The following is a 20,993-nucleotide window of genomic DNA, read 5'->3' on the forward strand; positions in this document are numbered from 1 at the left end:
CCATGGTGAAAATATCTGAGCCCCCCCTTATAATTTTACATATGGGCGCCCATGGGTGTTAGTACTAAAATTTGGCCCATGTGGTTCTTTTGGGAGATTAAAGAAGCTTGACATTCAGGGCTGGATTTGGAAGTGTGGAGGCCTCGGGGCAACGAAGGAGTGGAGGCCCCTCATCAAACCTTTTTTTGAAAAAAAAGTGAAAAAACTTTTTTTCCCCCATTTTTTTGAATGTGTTTCGGAATGAATTTTCGGAAACAGTAACCCAAAATTTTCTGAAATTTTGGATCACAAACACCTCTGCCTGGACCAGTGGAACACAGTTTTGAATTCTGAAATATCATTTACGGCGTTAAATTAGCGGACTGATTTTCGTCATTGTGGTAGAGCATGCAAAATTAACTTAACAAAGTTTTCCTTGAACAGTTTCATTGTGTGATCTGATTACGTTTATTAAAACTTACTTAAGTAACAAGAAAATAAACCTGTAAAATATGGTTGTAAGTATCTCAAAATTTTTAGTTTCAGGCAGTACACTTTGCAGAACACATTCAATTTCGTTTCTGAGAAATTTCTGAATGGTTTTTTATTCTCAAAGATACACAGCGCACATTTGTGCTATGTGCGGCGATTTTTGCTGCGAAAATAAAAAAAGAAAGCAAAAAATGCACAATCAAAACAAATAAGCTCTTCAGATCACTTCAGAACTTAAATTTTGTCACGGTGATAAAATAAATTTATTTACAGAAATTTGATAACGTTTTATGAAAAATATAGTTCATCAATGAAAAGTTCCAAAAGAAATTTAAAATGAAGAGCAGGAATGGAGAACTCATTCAAACGGACCTTTTAATGCGACGAATACGCAAAGTGAAGTGAGTTGAATTCTCGAAAGTTTTAGTTTGGTTATGGAACAGTGAAAAGTTTTCAAATGAAAGCCCCATGAGTCCGAATTGAATCCTGCTGAGCCAACAATTAATTCTCAAATAAAAATACTTCCGTTGTTGTTTTACATATCTTCACAGACATTGCTATAAGTGGCTTTTGTTTGAATAATAAATTTGTGTCTGCTCTTTATCGTGGCAGGATGCCCGGGAACAGTACAAAATCTGGAAGAGAGGTTCTTACAATTTATGTGTTTTATTCTTTTCATTGAAAAGTATCATCATGTGATTAAATTTTTTCTGCTTTTACTTGCATGAGCCGAACCTTGTCGTAAATAATTGAAGAAAAACATTGTACCACACAGTATTTTTTTAAAACATTTTCATAGTTCAGAGCACTTTTTAAAACCTTTCTGCATTTTTTTCCAAATTTGCGCTCTGAATATCACTTTGTAGCACAACAGTCTTCTTTATTTTTTCTTGGAGTTCCGAAAATCAGATATAATTTACTTTTGTGACTAATGTTGCTATGAACATAGGCGGATTTAGAACCCAATTCCTGGGGGGGCAGCATTTTTTTTTTTTTTTTTTTAGCATTATTAGTTGTATTGATGACAACTGGCTGGATTTAGACTTAGCGTGCCCCTAAGCTATTTCAGATTTTGGGTCTCTTTGGTAGTCTGGTCAACTTTTCTATCGGTGGCAAAAAAAAAAAAGGGCCATTCTTTAAAGCCCCCTCCCCCCATGCATTATACATAAGGCCTAAGGTGGAAAATGGAGTCTCTTTTAAGTAAGGAATAGAATATGTCTAATTTTAGGGGGTCCGGGGGTTTCTCCCCCGGAGGATTTTTTGTAAAATAGATATAAAACTCTGCATTTTGAAGCCTTAGAAGGGGTAATTGGAACTACTAAAATCTTGGAGACAAATAGCAAAATACTCTTTTGCAAATTACGATAATACACAGTAAAAATTGTTTTTGGATTGACAAATCAATTACAGCAGTTCTCAGAGAGAAAAAGCGAGAAAGTATAGAAGATTATGCATTGTTATTCGCTTACTTTGGCTGTCGGTTCAATTCAATCAGTTTTTGATCACGCCTCCAACCCACCGACAAATACAACAAGGAATTAAATACAAAATGATCAATAGTAAAGAAATGGTGTATGGATATAGAAAATAGGCTCATTTGGACAATTCATAATTTATACACTTGATAAGAAATAAAGTTGAAGCACACTTTGCTTAGGAATTTCAAAGACCATCTAATCCGTTCCATGGACTTGAAAACAGTTAAAATTATTTAAGGCACTTAAATTGGCCTTGCCAGTCTCTGAAATTTAGTACTTGATTGTACTGTTTTACAGTATTGTTCTAACTTTGTAAGAAACAACTATTTTAAGTTTGATGCCTCGGTGGCCGAGTGGTGTTGCTCAGCAACTGCTTGCATGTAGAGAGGCATGGGTTTGATTCCCGCCTACTGCCCTGGGTGTTCTTCTGATTTCCTTGTATTGTAATAAATCTGAATTGTGCTATCTGTCTTACGTGTCTGAGCAAACGTCGGACTTCCACCTAAAATGGGGCTCAGTCAAACGAAAGCTGTTCATATTATCCTCAAAAGTGGATTAACGCCTTCGTTATTCATTACCTTGGGTGCTCCAAGGGGCATCAGGAACAACAACAACATTATAAGTAAAAAAAAAAGCTATTGATTTCTCATTATAACAACTTTTTATTTTCAATTACAAGAAGTATAAAAAACGAAAAAAAAAAGTAGAGGTAGTGTTTTTTTCCCTCTTCTGGACTGAACAGATTAACAATGTGCAGAAGAAGTAAGATAAACGCAAGTAATGCAAAATAATTTCCAAAATTACTGCATTCGGGATTAAATAAACAGCAATATATGAAAAATGCGAGCCTCAAAAATTTATCTCAAGTAATATGCTACAGAAACGCGAGAACCATGATATTTATATTTTTGATGCAGGATGTGGCAAGGAGCTAAATTTGATACAGTTCGGCATTTCTCCCTCTACCCCTCATCATTTGTTATAAATTTTTATGGTTTGCATCCACACTTTTGAAAATTTTCAAGATTTTCAAGCACTTTAAAATAGAATTTATTTTTTCAAGTACTTTTCTTCTTTTCTTTAAAGAACAAATCATAAATTCATACAGAACAATTCAAACATATCATTTTTCGGAGTTGGGGGCCTTTAATAAAGCGGGTGTGTTTTAGTTTCCAATTTGTTGAAACAGTCGTTGATTATTTTAAGTATAAACGGCTGATTACTCATATTTTCACTCATATACTTGCTCTAATGGTTTTCAATTCAAAGTAGTCATTTTCAACACATTTCAGCAACCCGGTGACAGCTTTACTCTTTGTAATACAGTGTACGGTGCCCCCCCCCCCTCATCAGAAAAGGAAAGTTGCTATTCCCTTCATTTTCACTTGTGAACAAAAAAAAAAATCATAATTTTTTTCTTTTTACATTTTTGAAGGTGTGTTGTTACCATGTATAAAGTCCTCCCAAGACTGGGGGGCATTGACCCCCCTCGCCCCCCCATAAATCCGCCCATGGCTATGAATAAATTTTCGAAGGACTCAAAATTGTCTAACTTATGGATTTGTTTAAGGGTTTTCATACTGTATGTGCTAAATAAAACGCATTCTTAATATTTAAAATCTTTTGGAGCCTAGTAGGGGACTGGAGTTTGAGTACGGTGGCGAAAATTTCTTGGAAGCTGAAGATTTGATTTTAGGCTGTCTTTAAGCAAAGTGACTTAAGGGTTAGGGACTTAGTGCCAACTCGTCCTTAAAAAATATTTGGAATTCTAGTTTTAAAATGAAGTTGTAGTATAAGGTGTAGTGGTCAAAGCACAGAAAATGGTAGATCTGCACTTTTTTACAAAATTTAGTTATTCTCACACTGTTTATCTTTGTAATGTATTTTACCTAAATAAAATGTTCTGTGGTTGGTCATGGAATGGGAAGTATTTCTTTAAAAAATTTTGTAAATCGGCATAGGCGTAAAACTTTAAAAAGCAATTTCTCGGTTTGAGCTGAACTGCAAATTACCACTTATGTGCGTTGCACAGCAGTGTGTAGCTTTGTCAACATTTTGGAAACTAGAAGAGGGTTTGAGGGCTCTCTTTGCAAAAATTTTTGAAGCTGAAGTCTAAAAAGATTTTAGTTGTCTTCGTTAATGTAAAAGTAAGAGTGGTTGTTTCTGAAAAGAGTTCTGAAACAGTGTTTGAAAAACACAACTAGTCAAAAAATGCACTTTTTTTACGAATTTCTTTTTTAGAAAATGGTTTGATTAAATTTATCAAAATCTTTTGTATATTATTATCTAAAGTTTTTACAGTATTCTATAAGTGAATAAAATATGACAACGTATATAAAGTACAAATTCAAAATGAAAAAAGGTTAAAAAACCAGCAAACAGCTGTTTCGGCACTCTAAAATACAAGTGCCATCATCAGTGCAATTAAAAACGAAGACAGGTTCAACCCGACTAAAACACAGTCGAGGCGAACTGATGATGGCACTTGTATTTTAGAGTGCCAAAACAGCTGTTTGCTGGTTTTTTAACCTTTTTTCATTTTGAATTTGTACTTTATATGCGTTGTCATATTTTATTCACTATGCAGTACAAAGTTTTCGACTACTTTTTATGTATTCTATAAGTGTTTGATCAAAAAATATCCACAGACAAGCAGGGTTGTTAGGTTTAAACCATGGTTTAAACCAATTGTTTTTGTTTTTTTTAAACCATGCAGTTTCTTTAAAAATTGTTTTTTTTTTTAAAAAAAGCCCCCAAAAAAAAAATCCATTTTACAGGTTTACATTGATTTCCCTACACGTATTGAAAAATGTAAAATTTTATTTATGCTAAGTTCCTTGCTAAGTTGCAAAGATAAATAATAAAATTGCAAAGTTGCGTCTTCAAAATGTATTACAAGCTTTAATCGAAAAAAAATATTAATGTATTTTTTATTTCATATATGTGCCATAAAGCAGATTTCAGTCAACTTCCATCATTATGCTTAATTTGCATTATTAGTTAAGATTTACTAAGGATTGAATCTTTTATTGTAGATGCAATCCATTATATTGCTCACTCCTGTTGCAGGGGTGTGACATTTTTGCCCATTTGTCTGCCAGTTTCGAAAGAATTTTTTCGACATTTGGATTCGTACAATCAAAAATAAGAAACAAATTAGGATTGGAAAAAGCTTCAAAGCTAATCATTTTGTTCAAGGCTTTCAACTAAATGAATTTTTTCTCAAGACTGTTGGAGAAAACAACGGTTCTTTAGGTTTAAAGCAAAATATTTTTAATCTGTTACAAACAAAAACTGTAAAATTACATTTATAAATAAATATACAGGGTGTCCGAAAAGTCCTTGACACATTTAACCTAAAATACCATTGTTATGTGTCGAGGACTTTTCGGACACCCTGTATATGTAATGTATTCAACTCATTTCAGAAATATGTGTATAAATCTTTTTACAATTACATAAAATCAACTTTACACCACAATAACATAAACATAAATACATAGCAACTTTTACGTTATAAATTAATATTATTTTTATGTTATTTTGTACTTTGAACAAAAAGCAAGTTTTGAAGCTTTTCCAGAGCATAATCAATTTTTTAGTTATGAATGATATCTAAATGACGAAAATATATGCCCTGCACTTTTCTGAAGCTGGTTTTAGTAATGTTGAAGACTTTTAAAGACGGTTGCATTGCATTTTTCAAATTCTTTTTCCTGGCTTTTCCACCACTCAGTCACTGTTGCAGAAGATATAACGTTTTTGGCAAAAAAAATTTCATGAAATAGAATTTGCTACACATTTATTTGTTCTAAAGAGTTTGCATTTAATATTTTTTAAACTTCAATGCTGGATGCAACATGCATGCCAGTAAATAAGCTATAATTTAAGCCATGTTACACCAATTTTTGATTTGGTTCTTTGTTTTAGCGATAGTCGATATCTTTTCCAAGTCTTTCCAAAATAGGAACGGAGTCGAATATAGAGCAGCACTTTTTTTTAAACTTTGTCAGTACCACAGCAATAGATTTTTTGACTGTTCAATCATGTACTGTTGTACATTTTGCTTTACTTCAATATTTGCGACATTGTGTATATAAAAATCAGCATTATGTAAGATCAGAAAGAAAAAATATGAAAATTGTTCTTTTGAAAAGATTATATTTAAAAATATAACTCTTACCTTTGTTCGATAATTATTCATATTATGTTGGTTTTATAAAAAAAATTTCTTGGATCTTCATTATATTTTATCTTAACCCGCATCACAACCACTTCTTGCTGTATCATAAAGGGTCTATATATACATGCATACTAATATGTTAATCAAGTCAAACATTTCAATCAATATTTCCCCGCAGAAAGCTATTTTAATTATTTAATTTAGTTACAAGATTTTGTTCTTATCTCTTAAATTAATCAAGAAATTAGGTATAATGTGACTATTGAATAACTGTTAATTACATGGAACCTTAATTACCTTCCGAAAATTAATTGTTTTTCTCGCAAATAGTATTAAAACCAAAAGAAAAACCGGTTTAAACCAGAAAAACCTGGTTTAAACCAAAAAAAGGGGGTTTTTTTGGTTTTTTTGAAAAAAACTGGTTTCTTTTACCAACCCTGCAGACAAGCCAGTGACAGAACTTTTCCCAGAGCATCTTTGGAGAAAGATTATTTGTGGTGTTCACTGTATCTCAGCTGACATATATCTCATATCAAATTCTATTTGAATTTAATCAAAGTATTAATTAATCCTCCCCCCTACTTTTTCTGATCTTTTTTACTTTCTTCTATATCTAATATATAGAAGAAAGTATCGGATTCGTGCAAATTTTCGAATTTCGAATTTTGATGGATTCGAACGTTTTGAGGTGTGCTGAGTCCATTTCAACTATTTTTGGAAAATGTCTGTCTGTCTGTGTGTATGTGTGTCACGTCTGTGTGTGACTAGTTTTTTGTAGCCGCTCTACAGCAAAAACTGCCGCATGAAATCGAACGAAATTTGGTACACATGTGTGCCCCTATGTGAACTTGTGCCCATTGGTTTTTGGCGCGAATTCCTCCAAGGGGGTGGAGCAATGGGACGTTTTTTGAGTTACGCGTGCTTGCTATTCCTCAGGAAGTAACTGGCGGAATCAAACAAAATTTGGTCCATATGTTGCCATTAACAGGAACAGGTGCTGATTCAATTTTGGTGTCAATAACTCAAATGGGGGTTGAGCTATAGAACGTTTTTTGTCGTCAATTGTGACTGCTGTATCTCAAGAAATAATGAACGGAATGAAAGAAAAATTTATCGGCAAGTAGCCCTTAGTGGGTATAAGAGGTGATTTTATTTTGGTGTCAACAGCTAAAAAGGTGGTAGCGCAATCGCCCGTTCTTTTTTTCCATTGTGAGTGCCCTATCTCAAGAAGTAATGCTACGTTCTGGTTGAATTTTAGAATGTATGTGAATCCATATGTAAACAGGCTTTGGTTCAATTTTGGCGCCAATCGCGCCAAGAGGTGCTGATTTATTTTTATTATCATTATTTTTTAGCGAATAAAAATAGCTTTATTAATGCAACAATAAGAAAGATAAATCGTAATAGATTATCGTCTGCGTATTTCTCGTGATTTTAATCGTATGGAAATGATCGGAAATATTATCTCAATGATTTAAAATTTTTAACTGTTGCCATCTTATGTTTGTTAACAAATAAAATATTTGTAATTAATTCAAGCAAGGCTTTTAAAATAACTTTCAATTTTTGCTCTTTGCTTTGCTTTTGCAATAATTCAGACATTGGGATGATCGTCAAGTTTTTGCATGTGTAATTTTGTTTTTGTTGGGAATATTGCTTCCTCGTCAAGCATGGGGAGGGATCAGAAAAAAAAAAGAAAAATATAGAAGAAAGTTTCGTGATGGCCACAACATACTAGTTTTTTTTTTTACTTAAAAATTTTTGGCGGCTATTTGAAGTTAAAAGTGCTATTTTTCACGAAAAATTCCGCTATTTTGTTTGTAAAAAATGTATTAAAAAAACTGAAACTCAACGTAAGGAGAGGTTTTTTATGTACAGAATGTGTGTAAAAATTTTTAAATGGATCGGTCAATTGGTTTTAAAATGGGAGTGAACACGGACTTTGAAAGAAAAACGTTCTTCAAGTTTTAGAAGCTAAAAGGCATCAATTCCAGCTTCGTTCATCATTCCAGCATAGTCCCCTGTTGCAGCTTCGATTTCTTCAGCCTTTTCTTTTTTTTAATTATTTATTTATATTATATTTAACTAACCCCAAGCAAGCAGCACTGAATTCTGAGCGTCCGCAGCTGTCGGAGCTACAGTTTGAAGGAGCGGAGACTAAATACTTGATAACTTTAGAATTTTGCTGGAAACGACTTGAAATTTGGGATTATATTTTTGAAATGTTCAACTTCAAGACGAAAGAAAAAACCACTTTTTTGAAACTGCAAAACCCTACCCCTCTATTAAGAAAGATATTAATTTATTGGAAAGGGTTGAACAGAAGGCTGCGAGGTAGTAAATAGGCTTTCTAATTTCAATAGTGATTCCAGGCTTGAAAAGCTTAACATGTATAGTCTTGAGTAAGGGGAGAAAAAGAGAGGAAAGACGTTTTATTTATAAGCTAAATTTTTGCACTGATGATAAAACCAGGGATTATTATTTTAAGCTTTCCAAATCTCAAATTATCTTGAAATCGGGAGAAATTACTTTCTCAACATAGGGGGAGGTGGGGTACATTGGAAAGCGGGGCACGTTGAACCAGTTAAATTATTTTAATACTTTTTTTTTTATTTTATGACCAACAAATAGCACCTATAGTCCTACAAATCCTGTAATGAAATCACATGGTACAGTTATATTGAACAAATTTTATTCCAGAAAGTTATTTCAGCAGTCCTGAGTAATTTTCAGAAAACTGTAACTTTATATTTTTTTTAATGATTTTCATAAAGATTGCGGAGGGAAAATTTAACTCCTTTCTTAAAGTAAGTTCCTTTAGTTTGATATAATTGGGATTTTTTCATTTTTGTCAAAAAGAAAAAAAGTATGAAATCACTTTTTTCAGACTAAGTAGGTGGGATAGGTTGGTCCACGCTTTGTGGGGCACATTGAACCCAACCAATCTACCCCAGGTAATTTTAAAACTTTTTTTTGCTCTTAAATCTCAATAATTATAACTATTCTATGATTTCCTTTTGATTTTTAAAAAATAATTGTGTACTAATAGTGAATGCTTATTGCTGTTTTTAAATGATTTATCAAAAAATCAATTTAATATATCATATTGATCTTTAAACTTAATATTTTTCACTCTATACACAACAGAGATAAAGGTAGTTACAAATTTTTATAGTATTCATTATTAAAACAGGGGTCTGTCCAGGATTTTTCACTGAGTCCGTTTTCTGTGAAAAATCAAACAATTTTGTGAAAAATCGAATAATTCCCCTTCCCCCCCCTCACCAAAAAATTTTGTTAAAACAAATTTTTAGAATTTAGAGAGGGCACAAACTGCATCATTAAAATTTAAAGTTCAGCGTTTTCCTCTTCTATGTTGAGAATATCATTCTCGGGTGTTTTTCTAGTATTTGGCGGGGGAGGGGGGGGCATCGCTCTCTCAAGTAGTAATACTTATCTACCATTCTACATTATGTTAAATTATACTAGAAATATTTCTGTACAGCATTTAAAATAATTGTAACAATAAATAAATAAAAAAATCAGACCAGGGTTCAGCATTTAACTTTTTGACCCAAGACACTCTTAAAAAACACAGAATTTTGTTTAAAAATTATAAATTTTGTGATTTTAACAAAAATAAAAAGATATTTTATTTGTTTACCACTTAACAAAGCGTTCTAAACTTCAAAAATTCAAAAAATCGGATTCCCATAGCAGATGCAAAGAGATCGCTATTCTCAAAGTGAAGGCATCAAAAGTATAAAAACGGCTTGTAAAAGAAATATTTTTGGTAAAATTATTTTAAAATTGCATTTTAGAGTGCTATGATAAACATATCATTAATATCTGTGGACACAGGAAGCAAAAAACAAAACAAAGAAAAAAAAACCACCATCGATTCAGCATTTTAATTGACTCATAAAAGAAAATGGAATTTTGCTTTAAAAACTTGAAATGAGTGTTCAAACAAAAATAGAGCCTTTTCATTTATTTGCATCCTAATAAAGCGAAGTTAGCTTGAAAAAAGAACAAAATATGATTCTCATATCGGATGTTAAAAAGATTGTATTTTTGAAAATGTAGACATCTAAAGAGAAAAAACGGCAAGTAAAAGAGATTATTTAAAGTTAATCATCCTTGTTAGCATCGAAAAATCAAACCTATATAATTTTCTCCCAAAATAACAGTTAAACATTGCACTGCACCATAAAAACCCAAATATTGACAAGCTGGTAAAATGATAATATTTTCTAATCAAGTCATTATAAAGGTTTAATGCCAGACACTAAATGGTGATAATTTTGAAGTTGGTAACACTATCTGAAGCGATCATATTTTTTCCCCCACCCTTTACTATCCCTTTTGCAGTTCTAAGTTCATTTCGCTGATATATATTATTATTATTGTTTATTAAATCATGAAAGGGGAGAAAAGCAGAAAAGCGCTTACCAAAGCTTTTTCAGAAAAGTTTACAACAACACCGCTGCTAATTAGCTGTGATAAAACCAAACTTATTTTCAGCTGTTAATTTCTTTCCACTAAGCAAACAAGCATTATATTCATTTGGCAGTAGCAATTTATCGCTTGCAGGAGCATCACAAGAGTGCCGATTTTTTTTTTCTTTGCAAAATTAGTAGATTTTGTATAAGCTGATCCCTCTGATTTGACTTTAAAAAAGGTTCCAAATCTTATCGGTTTAGGTTTAATATGGTTTAGGTTTAATATGCGGTTTAGGTTTAATATGCGGTTTAGGTTTAATATGCGTTATTTTGCTTTCAGATTTGCTCTTTCAATAAACAATAAGTGATAGATCCGTTCTTGTTTATCAGAATTTTGTGAAGGGTCCGTTTTGGCTGATCAGGATTTTGTGAAAGGTCCGTTTTGGTTGATCGGATTTTTGTGAAGGGTCCGTTAACGGACCCAAATATCCTCTGGCCAGACCCCTGTAAAATGATAACAAACGTTGTTTGAGTTATGCGGTCCAACGTGCCCCACCAGGCGGGCCAATGTACCCCACCCGTGGGGCACATTGGTCCATTTCACGGGGTTCCGTTAAAAAATTAATGTAAAAAAAGTTTATCAATTCAACACTTCCAAAAACATCTGCGGTGTTGAGAAGTGTTTAGTGAAAGTTATTGTGGAAAAATCGAACTAATCATTACATTTTTTGATGAGATAAAAAATAATAAGTAAAAAAGTGGACCAAAGTGCCCCACCTCCCCTTAGTTGTAGGCATTTAGAATGCTTTACCAAAAGCAGCTGTTATTACTATTAGCAATGGGGTGAATAGTTTTAAGAGATCTTGATCTTCATTGGGGATTGATAAATTGACTAGGAACAGCCTAGTGGAGCCCAGAGTATGTTACTGGATATCATATTTGTACTTATATTAAGTGTTATAAGATACTCTTAAAATAAGTATGATAAAATGGAATTTATGAAATGTGGTTATTGGCCTTTGGAAAAGGTACGTTTTGAAGGTTATGCTTGCAAGATTTAGCTGCTGCCACCAGGGTTCACCGATATATATACAATATTTATTTTGAAAATATCATGATATTTTGATATTTTCGATATTTATTTTTTCAACTACAGTATTTTTAATTAAAAAAATATTAATCATTGTAATATTATCCATTTATTATTAAAAATAACCAAAAAGTTATGTACTATATTTTTTATGATGTAACAAGGTAATATAATATTCCTTTTTTATTTTATATTCATAAAATGATTAATCTAACAATTTTAATTTATACTATAAGTGCCTCATTAAATGTTGGTCAGAAAAAAAGAAAATGTCTTATGACTGCACCAACTAAAATATTTTTTTTTTCTGAATCGTATAACTTTGTAAAAGGGGCTAACAGAAGAAAAATGAGTACAGCCGCTAATACTAAATAAAGTCCATTAAAATTGATAAAAAATGTAAATGAAATATTTGATATAAATAATGAAAGAAGCGTTAATTTTAAGTCTACATATTGAAAAAACAATGTAAGAAAATAAAGAGTGATTTAAGGATTTATTTACTATTTTGAAGACTTTTGTTTATGCTGATTGAAAATATAAGATAGATACCAAAATATCCGATATATATCAAAATATCACACATTTTCAAAAATATCATATTTTTGAATCCTGGCTACCATTATTTCTTTGGTACTATGATTCCCTCACTAAACTTTATGAAAAAAGTTTCAAGCTATATATCAGTAAATTTTTTTATTATGTAGGTTGAAACAGGAATTAATTTGAGAAGGAGACCACTTATCAGGACCAGTGGAAATGAAAATTCAGCTCCAGATCCTGAGAACACATCTTCATCGGAAGAAGAAGCAGACATAAATGAAGGGGACATAAATAAAGGGGTTGATTCCAGTCAGGTGAGTTGGTTTTTTACATTTTTAAATTTCTTTATTGATTTCTTACTATTTTACTTTACTTATGAAGTGAATCACAAAATTCTGACTGCTGGTTATATCAGTGACCCCGGAACGAACTTACGCCACACAATTTAGTGGATAATTTTTGTGACTGAGTGACCAATATATGTTGTCTTTTTTTTTACTTAATAGAGGAATTTAAGGCGAATACACACGCTTTCGTAAGTAACTCAAATTGTAAAGAGTCACTAGGTTAGTCGAGGTTAGAATGTCACTATCATTCTAACCCTCTCAATTAATTAATACAGTAAAACCCCTCCTAACGAACACCCCTCCTGCTGGTTATATCAGCGACCCAGAAACAAACTTACGCTACACAATTTAATGGATAATTTTTGTGACTCTGAGTGATCAAAATATTTTGCCTTTTTTTACTTAATAGAGGAATTTAAGGCGAATACACATGCTTTTGTAAGTAACTCAGATTATAAAGAGGCTTACACCACTATCATTCTAACCCTCTCAATTAGTAGAGTAAAACCCCTCCTAACGAATACCCCTCAAATGTGGACACTCCTCTTATGTGGACAATTTTTAATTTCACGATTCCAAGGTAATAGCATTATTAAACCCTGTCCTGTGGACACTCCCCTATTGCAGACAAAAAATTTTGTTACCTTAGTGTCTGCATAGAGGAGTTTTTACTGTGTATGTAATTAAACATGAAGTGAAATAAATCAAACAAAGGCTTTAAGTTAAAATATTTATTTAATTTCGTGAAAAGTTTCTTCATACGTGACATTTGCATAAATAAGTTATAATACTAGGGTAGTTCTCAAAAGGTGGGAACAAAAAAAATTAATTCTGAGCAATTTTTAAAATTTTGAAATTTGACATCAATTTTACTTTTATTGCATAGTATGTACACCTAGAATATCATATACAAGCATAAAAATATAGCAGGTATTTAAAAATTAATGAATAGCAACTTTAATGATGAGTCTGTAAGTAACAGATTTTGGACATCATCATAATGTAAGTTTCAGTTTTTGAACTTTTCCAGTGAAAATTTTATCTATTTTTAAATTCTGCAATGAAAAATAGAGGATTTATGAAGCACTTGAATGACTTAATATACTGGTCTTTAAATAATAAAATTTTGTTATGGTTTTGTAGAATCCAAAAAAAACTGAATCTGTTTTGCCAACGCAAGTGATAAAATCGCCAAAACTCAAGCGGCTGGCAAAAAGGGGAATTCCACGCTGGTAACCCTTTGCTTATCGTACGCTGTGAGTTGTTGCAAATCGGGGCTTGCTTGGTGATTTTTGTTGCAAAGAGAGAAATATCTAAATATTAGAACATTGAAGAATTATTTTTTAAATAATTGCTGTTTTAATATTGATTTGTTGTCGTAAATTTGAAAATTTTTTATCCAAAGTATGAGCAGAATAACAGATAATTATGTTCGAAATGTTGCAGAGTTATGAGATGCCGCCCTTTTGTTTACTTAAATGCGTTCGTTACGATCAAAACTTGTGTTTCTGCTGTTATGTGATGTTCAATGCATAACATATTAATTGTGCAAAATACCAATGAATTGAAGAAATTAACATTATAATAGCATTTTTATTGCGTATTTTTGAAAACTTTTTTTCTTTTCTGAAGAGGGTGAAATGTCTTCATTACATACTTAATTTTTAGAAAGGAATCTTTTATACTTTTTCAGGGATGAGTTTAGAAAAAAATGAAACCTAGGAAAAAATGCAAAATAAAGGTTTTTTTAAAAATTCATAAAAAATGCTAAAATTGATCTATCTGCAAAATGTTTTCAGTCGTCATATTTAAAATTAAATTTCCTACACTATAATACAAAAAATATCTGTCTGGCGCGATTAGTTTGGGGTCTGTGAGGTAAAAAGTGCTAAAAATCACATAAAACATTAAACAACTTTTTTCTAATTAAAACATCAAAAATTGAAGCCCGAGGTGCACATCTTCAGCAAAAGCTGCACCTGTTTACCAGATTTCATCTTTCTAGGCCTTACTGTTTTCCCAGGATGCACGCCACACACACAAACATCTTATTTTATTATACATATATAGTGCAGCTCTGGTTAGTTGAGCTGTGGCCTTGACAATGTTTACCTGTTTTAGTTGAGTTCAGTGAAAAATAAACGTGTTATTGGCTTGGATTTTAGTTGGAATATTTTTGAAAAACTACTAAGAAAGTTTCTCAACTTAGCACCAATTACCCATCCCTATTCTCCGAAACAGAGGTAAACATTTTCAGAGTCGGAGCTCAACTTCTCAGAGCCTCACTATAAATAAGCTGTGACATATTAGGTTGATGGCTGTGATAAGTGTGCAGGATTAAAGTTCTCATGACTAACTTTAACTTTCCTGTTAATGTTTATTTTACCCTCCTTGTCTAAATTTTGAAGAATGTGCTTGTTTTGTATAGTTTATCACTTTTTTTTCCAAAAAAAAAACGGACTTTTTAAACAAGATAGAAGGTAACATTTTAATCTGATTTCTCAATTTTCAATCATGCATTATGTCTACAGCATAACTTCAATTTAAGGATGCTCTATTAAACGATTTTTTTTATTCATTTTCCACTGGTTCGGAATTGTCTTGATTGAATGTCTATGGCTCCTCGAATTAACAATATCCTTGATTTAACGATAACTTTTCCCAGTCCCTTGACAAACGTTAAATCAATGTTATACTATATACAGTTGGACCCCAATTTAATGATCCTATATTAAACGAATCTTTATTTTCTCCGTCTAAAATGAAGGGAAACACCTCGATTAACCAAATAATAAACCCCAAATTAACGAATTTATTTTAACAGCGGGATTTTTTTTTTTGTTATTCGAGTTTGAAAACACTGAGTTGTTTTCTAAATGATATATCTGTACTGTCCAGAACAGAAAAAGACTTTTCTTGGAATCGGCAATTTTGGAAAGGCAAAGGGCAACCAATGAATAACGATTCTGATTCAGAAAGCGAAATGAAACTCCCATTAAAACTTACTTTTTTCTAATGCTTTACAAAGCCTGGAAACTGTAAAATCATATCTCATGCAGAAGGCTGTAAATGACACAATTTTTTTTTTTTTTCTCTCCTTAGAGTAGAACAAGAACTATTTTGAGTCAAGTACCGAGCAAATTGTCAAACACGTATCACTCAGTACTTTAAAATTTCAAATTAACTAGAGTTTTAATAAGTCGCAGAATGCTGAATAAAAAGTGTACACTTTCTAATTATGGCTAGTTTTATGCATTTGCTCATTCGGGCTTTCAGATAAGGTAAGTGCTTTTTTTTCCCAGCCCGATAACACAAATAAGCCAATAACCCTAATTTTTAATGTAAAAAAGTTTCGGTCCCGATGGTTTCGTTAAATCGAGGACAGACTGTATTAACTTAGTTTATTCTTTGTCAATAATGCTTGCATGCATTACTAAACATTAAACATGCTAGTTATTTTCAAAGAATAAAACTGAGATGAGTAATTTAAGTAGTTATAGCATTGCAAATTAGTTACTTCAGCTTTTTAAATCTTCAAAACACTTGTTAAATTTGTCTTTTACATTTTTAGGAGCCAATTCATACTTCTAGTGGTAAAACTGATAGATTGGGAACAGATAAGAAAAAAAAGAAAGATAAGGTAAGTTGCATTCAGGCTTGGAGTCAATTACGAGAACATGTAATTTATTACGATTTTGTTTACAAGTCTTAAAAAGAGGAGATTATGATTATAATCCACTGCCAAAAAGTAAATACAATTACAGCTACGATTAGATTATGTAAAAAGTGTAATCGAGTACAATTATGATTTGCTGAAATTTTTCGAAACTGAAGTCATGAAAACGCAGTTATAAGCCATCTTTTATGGTGTAGGGGGAATTAACAGAGACTAGAACTTCCTATATTGGAAATTGTTCGAAATTGGAGCCTTGAAATGCGATGGTTGGCCATCTTTGGTAGCTTTAAGAGAAGGGATGGGTCCAGGAGCTATTCCTCAACTTTTCGATATTGAAGCTTCAAAAACGCAATGTTAGTAGATCTTCATTGATGTTGGGGAATTGGCTCAAGATCAGGGGCTCTCCCCTGGAATTTTTCAGCATTGAAGTTCTAAAAACGAAATTGATGGATCTCTTTAATGACATTTTCAAAAAAATAAAATGTTAATCCAGCAGTTGATTCAAAATTGAAGCTTCAAAAATTCAAAAATTTTGACAATCTTCAATGACATTGGAGAGAGGGGTTCAGGGGCTCTCTCCTGGAAACATTTTGAATTTAAAATCGTGAAAATACAGTTGTGGGTGATTTTTTCTGATGTGATGGGGGAGGGAGGCGAGTGTGGTCGCCTTCTCCCCACCTTTTATGTTGATTTATCAACTTGATATAAAAATTGTGTACTATTTTTAGTTTCACAACCAATATTTTTCTAAAGTCTCCCGTCATGTCATTAATTTGTTGCCGATAACATTGTTTAGAAATTTCAGTCTGACCACCTCATTCATTGAATCGGAACCTATTATTCCCCGTATGACTTCTTTACACTCTGGAAAAATAAATGTTTCACCGTTGGCATGCAGTTTTCAATGCAATTTAGCAATTAATTAAACTAGCAACGTTATATCTGATCTCTTGCACAACTAAAATAAATCTGTTCTTTGTTTTACTATAATTCCAAAAATACCGAGGTACATCAAGGACCTTACCACGTCATACCAGTGCACCAAGGCACACCGGTTGAGAAGCACTGACCTATTGTATGAAATATATTATGTTTTTAAATGTAAAGTAATTAATAGCTACATGTTTTTGAAAATTCTTTAAAAAAAAAATCTGTTTTAAATTTAAAAAAAAAAAAAAAACGATTCTAATTTAAAACATCGGACTTTTTTTATTTTTTTTAAAAAGTCAAAAAAATTACGATCCTTGTTTACAACTAACCTTGTTGGCTGGAATATCTTGTCTTAATGAAAATATAATTTGATGTCCTGATACTGCAGGACAGAAGAAAAGGAAATATTGCTTTAAATTGCTTGAATTTTAAATTTTTATTTGTGAAGTGAACCTTTATTATTCAATCAGCTTCACATTCATTCCTGTTTCTACAAAACTTCTTTTCCAGGGACCTTCAAGGCTTTATCCTGAGATACCTGTATTAGATGAACCTGCACATGAGGACAAAACTTCAAGCAAGAGCTCGGTATATTCTTTACGAAATATAATCTGGCCACTATTGATCTTGATTGGTTATTTTCTCTCTAAGTTTCTTCACCCTCCAGAAACAAACAGTTTCGTTCCTCCCTTCGACATAGATGCAGTGGTGTCTACCATGCGTCGAGATTTCGGCTCTCTGCCGGAGAAGAATTTCAGAGTCCTCAAAGCAGCTCTGCGTAGTGTGAATACGGACAGTGAGCCCAAAGCACCTGCTGTGTTGCTATTGGTATCTCCCAAGGGCCATGAAAGTACGTCCACCAGGTTTGCCAAGAATTTGGCGCAGGTTTTGGATGAAAGGTTTGTCTCGTTGTCAAGTGCGGAGCTGGTTGAGGCTGGAAACGCCAAGAAATGCATCGATGACACCATCAGAGAAAGTGTCGAAAGAAAAAAGGTTAAGGTCTTTCTGGTGAGTGAACTACAACAGCTAAATTTTGAAACAACGCTCATCTTCCACTCATTCTGTGACGACCAAAATGCTCCATACAAGAGGGTTGTCTATGTCATAACAGTATCTTGCGCATCCCTTAATACTTCTGAGAAGTGGGACAAGATCGGGATGGACTGCCTCTCGCAGGCTTGGCCAGACACTCCCAAGGATATGAAAGACCCATTGGTGAATAGATTAACTCATAGTGTGATAATTTTGAACAAATAGAAAATAAAAGTACGATCAATAAACTTGAATAATTTGTTAATCACTTTGTTACTACAAATATGTACATACGAAAGTCTTTTTCCATGTTGTTGAAAATAATAATGCTACATCTTCAAAACACATGTTATTGATGGAAATAATGTTGTTAAAGCTACTGTTTATTCATGACATATTAAAAAGTTTCAAAATTTTTGCATTTGCCATAATATTTTAGCCTTCAATGTATGTAAAATAATTATTTTGATAAAGCTATTTATATTCGGTGTCTGTGGCAGCTACTGCAGAAAATACTGTCTCATATATATTTTGGCCATTTTTAATGCTGTCAAAGTACGAAGTTAAGTCTTGCCAAAGTGGTTTAGTAATAGATATGTTGAAGGGTAATTTAATAAATATTAAAATGCAATAGTTGTTTCAGTAATTCCATTGTTTAGTTACTAATAATCAAGTGATAGAAATATTGAGAAAATGTCAGCAATCTCAAATCCTTTAAAAATTATTTTGTATAAAATATTTCTGAAAAGCATGTTAAATTTAAAAAAAAAAAAACAAACATTCTGAATATGTGGCGTTCAGATGTGGACAGATTTGCCCATACTCTGTGTGTGACGTAAAAGTTTGGACAAGAAGCTATGAAATGCTTTTATTTTTCTAGAAAGAGTGCATTTTTGCACTTTATTAATGTTGTTTTGGTGTCCAATGTTTTAAGGGGTTTTGTGTGTGTGTGTATCATGTCTTCAGTGCATAAAAATATATAAATTAAAAAAAAAAACATAACTACAGAAAAAAGTTGTTCAAAAGACAAAGTGAATGATAGGAGATAGAGTTGTTGAACATTTTTATTTGAAAACAAAATATAATGAACATTTCGTGTGCAGTTTGTTTTTTGTACATTTTATGCTTTCTTCCTATTTTCATGGTCTTCAATTAAATATGAATTTTTATAGCCTTTAATAAAAAAAGTTTTAAAATACTTGATTATTCTTTATTTTTGTGCAATGAAAGTTTTGTTGAAAGTAAAAATCAGTATTCGGTTCAGATATAATTAGCTCTGCTTTGCCCCTTCTGAAAATTTCATTTTTAAAAACGGCACTTTCATAACTCTTAAGCTCAGTCAACTTGTCTGGAAGTAAATCATTATTTTTCCGCTACCGGACACTTCAGTATTATAAAACATCTTGACTATGTTTTATAAATGGGTAAGATACGAGCTTAAGTTTGTGTGTGGAGTAAGAATCTTGACGTTATGTGCCATAAAAAATTCAAAACATATACTGCAAGTGATTTAGCGTTTGCCTTGCTCTATCACCATCATATTTTAAGACAATACAATTACATGTGAACTTTTGCCTCTCTATTATTTAGCCTTAGTTTTGTAAAAATAAAAATTTGCTCACAGCAACATTTTTTTTAATATAGTATATTTGATCTATATTGTCACGGCAAAAATTAATTTATTTACAACAAAGTTTAGAGCTTACCATTTTGCTTTTACATTCCTGAATAAAATGAAAATATTTTATTTTCTTTTTGTTGTTTCCGTGGTAACTATTTTTGCCTCCCATTGCTTAATTTTTGAGAATGCAATAAATTAATAAGACAGTAGTGACATTACAAAACGAGTGAATCAAAATCCCATCGTTATTTTCCCTTCTCCCCTGCTTGATTCATTCAGATGGAATCGTCTTTTCTTGGCACATTGCCAAATTACATACAATCCGTGGTCAAACAGTATTGAAGCATTAATTTCATATAAAATTTAAATGCATTTTAAACTATCTTTGTAAAAATGACTTAAGATCCTCAGGTCCTGTTTGGGGGTTTGCTTTCATTTTAAGACTTATATATTTTATCTTTAATCGACTAACTGCAGGTAAATCCTTACTAATATTACAAATGCAAAAGTGACTTTGTCGATAGATTTGTTTGTAATGTTTTCACGCCTTAACTACACAACCGATCATCATGAAATTTTTTTCATATGTTCTAGGGTGCAGAATAGAACATATAGTACCTTTTATCACGAAAAAGGTATTTTCTAAAAACAATGCTTACCTTGATTTTTAGACTTATTAATATTGCAACGTGTTTCCGCCAACAAGACAGGAAGTAATATTTTCATATTAGAAACAAGGCTTGTCTTGAGTTTCAGGAGTAATATTGTGAAGTGTTTTTACCAAGGCAGGTAGTCATTTTGTCGCCAAAATGCAGGGGTAGGAGTTGTCCTAAAAAGCCTAAAATTTCAAATTTTGTCCCAAAATTTCGATTTTTGTCCTAAAATGTTCATTTATTCCCTACACGCAGAAAAATCACATTCATCCTAAAAATGAAACTTTTCATGATGATAAACCTATTTTAGAATAAAATAAACTTTGTAGAGCCTAGGAAATTTTCTCTAAAAAACAAAAATAAAAACCTATGCTGATGCTGGTTTTTTTTCCCTGCAGAAGGGGAAACGGGGGGGGGGTGCAGCCTTTGTTTTATCTATGCATACTTTGTAACTATTTTGTAGGTTTGCTAATTCTGCATTAGCTACCAGTTTGTTTGGCTCTCTTGGCTCCCTTAAGAGATTTTTC

The 20,993-nt window shown here is 32.2% G+C and overlaps 1 protein-coding gene across 1 annotated transcript; it reads left to right on the forward strand.

Moving 5' to 3' along the window:
- Window positions 1-921: 921 nt before the first annotated feature.
- On the forward strand, window positions 922-19,382 carry LOC129222330 (torsin-1A-interacting protein 1-like). Its single transcript, XM_054856825.1, has 4 exons — window positions 922-1,117; window positions 12,372-12,521; window positions 16,126-16,194; window positions 17,671-19,382. Exons 1-4 carry the CDS (start codon window positions 1,085-1,087, stop codon window positions 18,415-18,417), a joined length of 999 nt encoding a protein of 332 aa, XP_054712800.1. The 5' UTR covers window positions 922-1,084; the 3' UTR covers window positions 18,418-19,382.
- The last annotated feature ends 1,611 nt before the right edge of the window (window positions 19,383-20,993 follow it).

Source organism: Uloborus diversus, chromosome 5 (assembly GCF_026930045.1).
Source record: "Uloborus diversus isolate 005 chromosome 5, Udiv.v.3.1, whole genome shotgun sequence".
Classification (NCBI taxonomy): Eukaryota; Metazoa; Arthropoda; class Arachnida; order Araneae; family Uloboridae; genus Uloborus; species Uloborus diversus.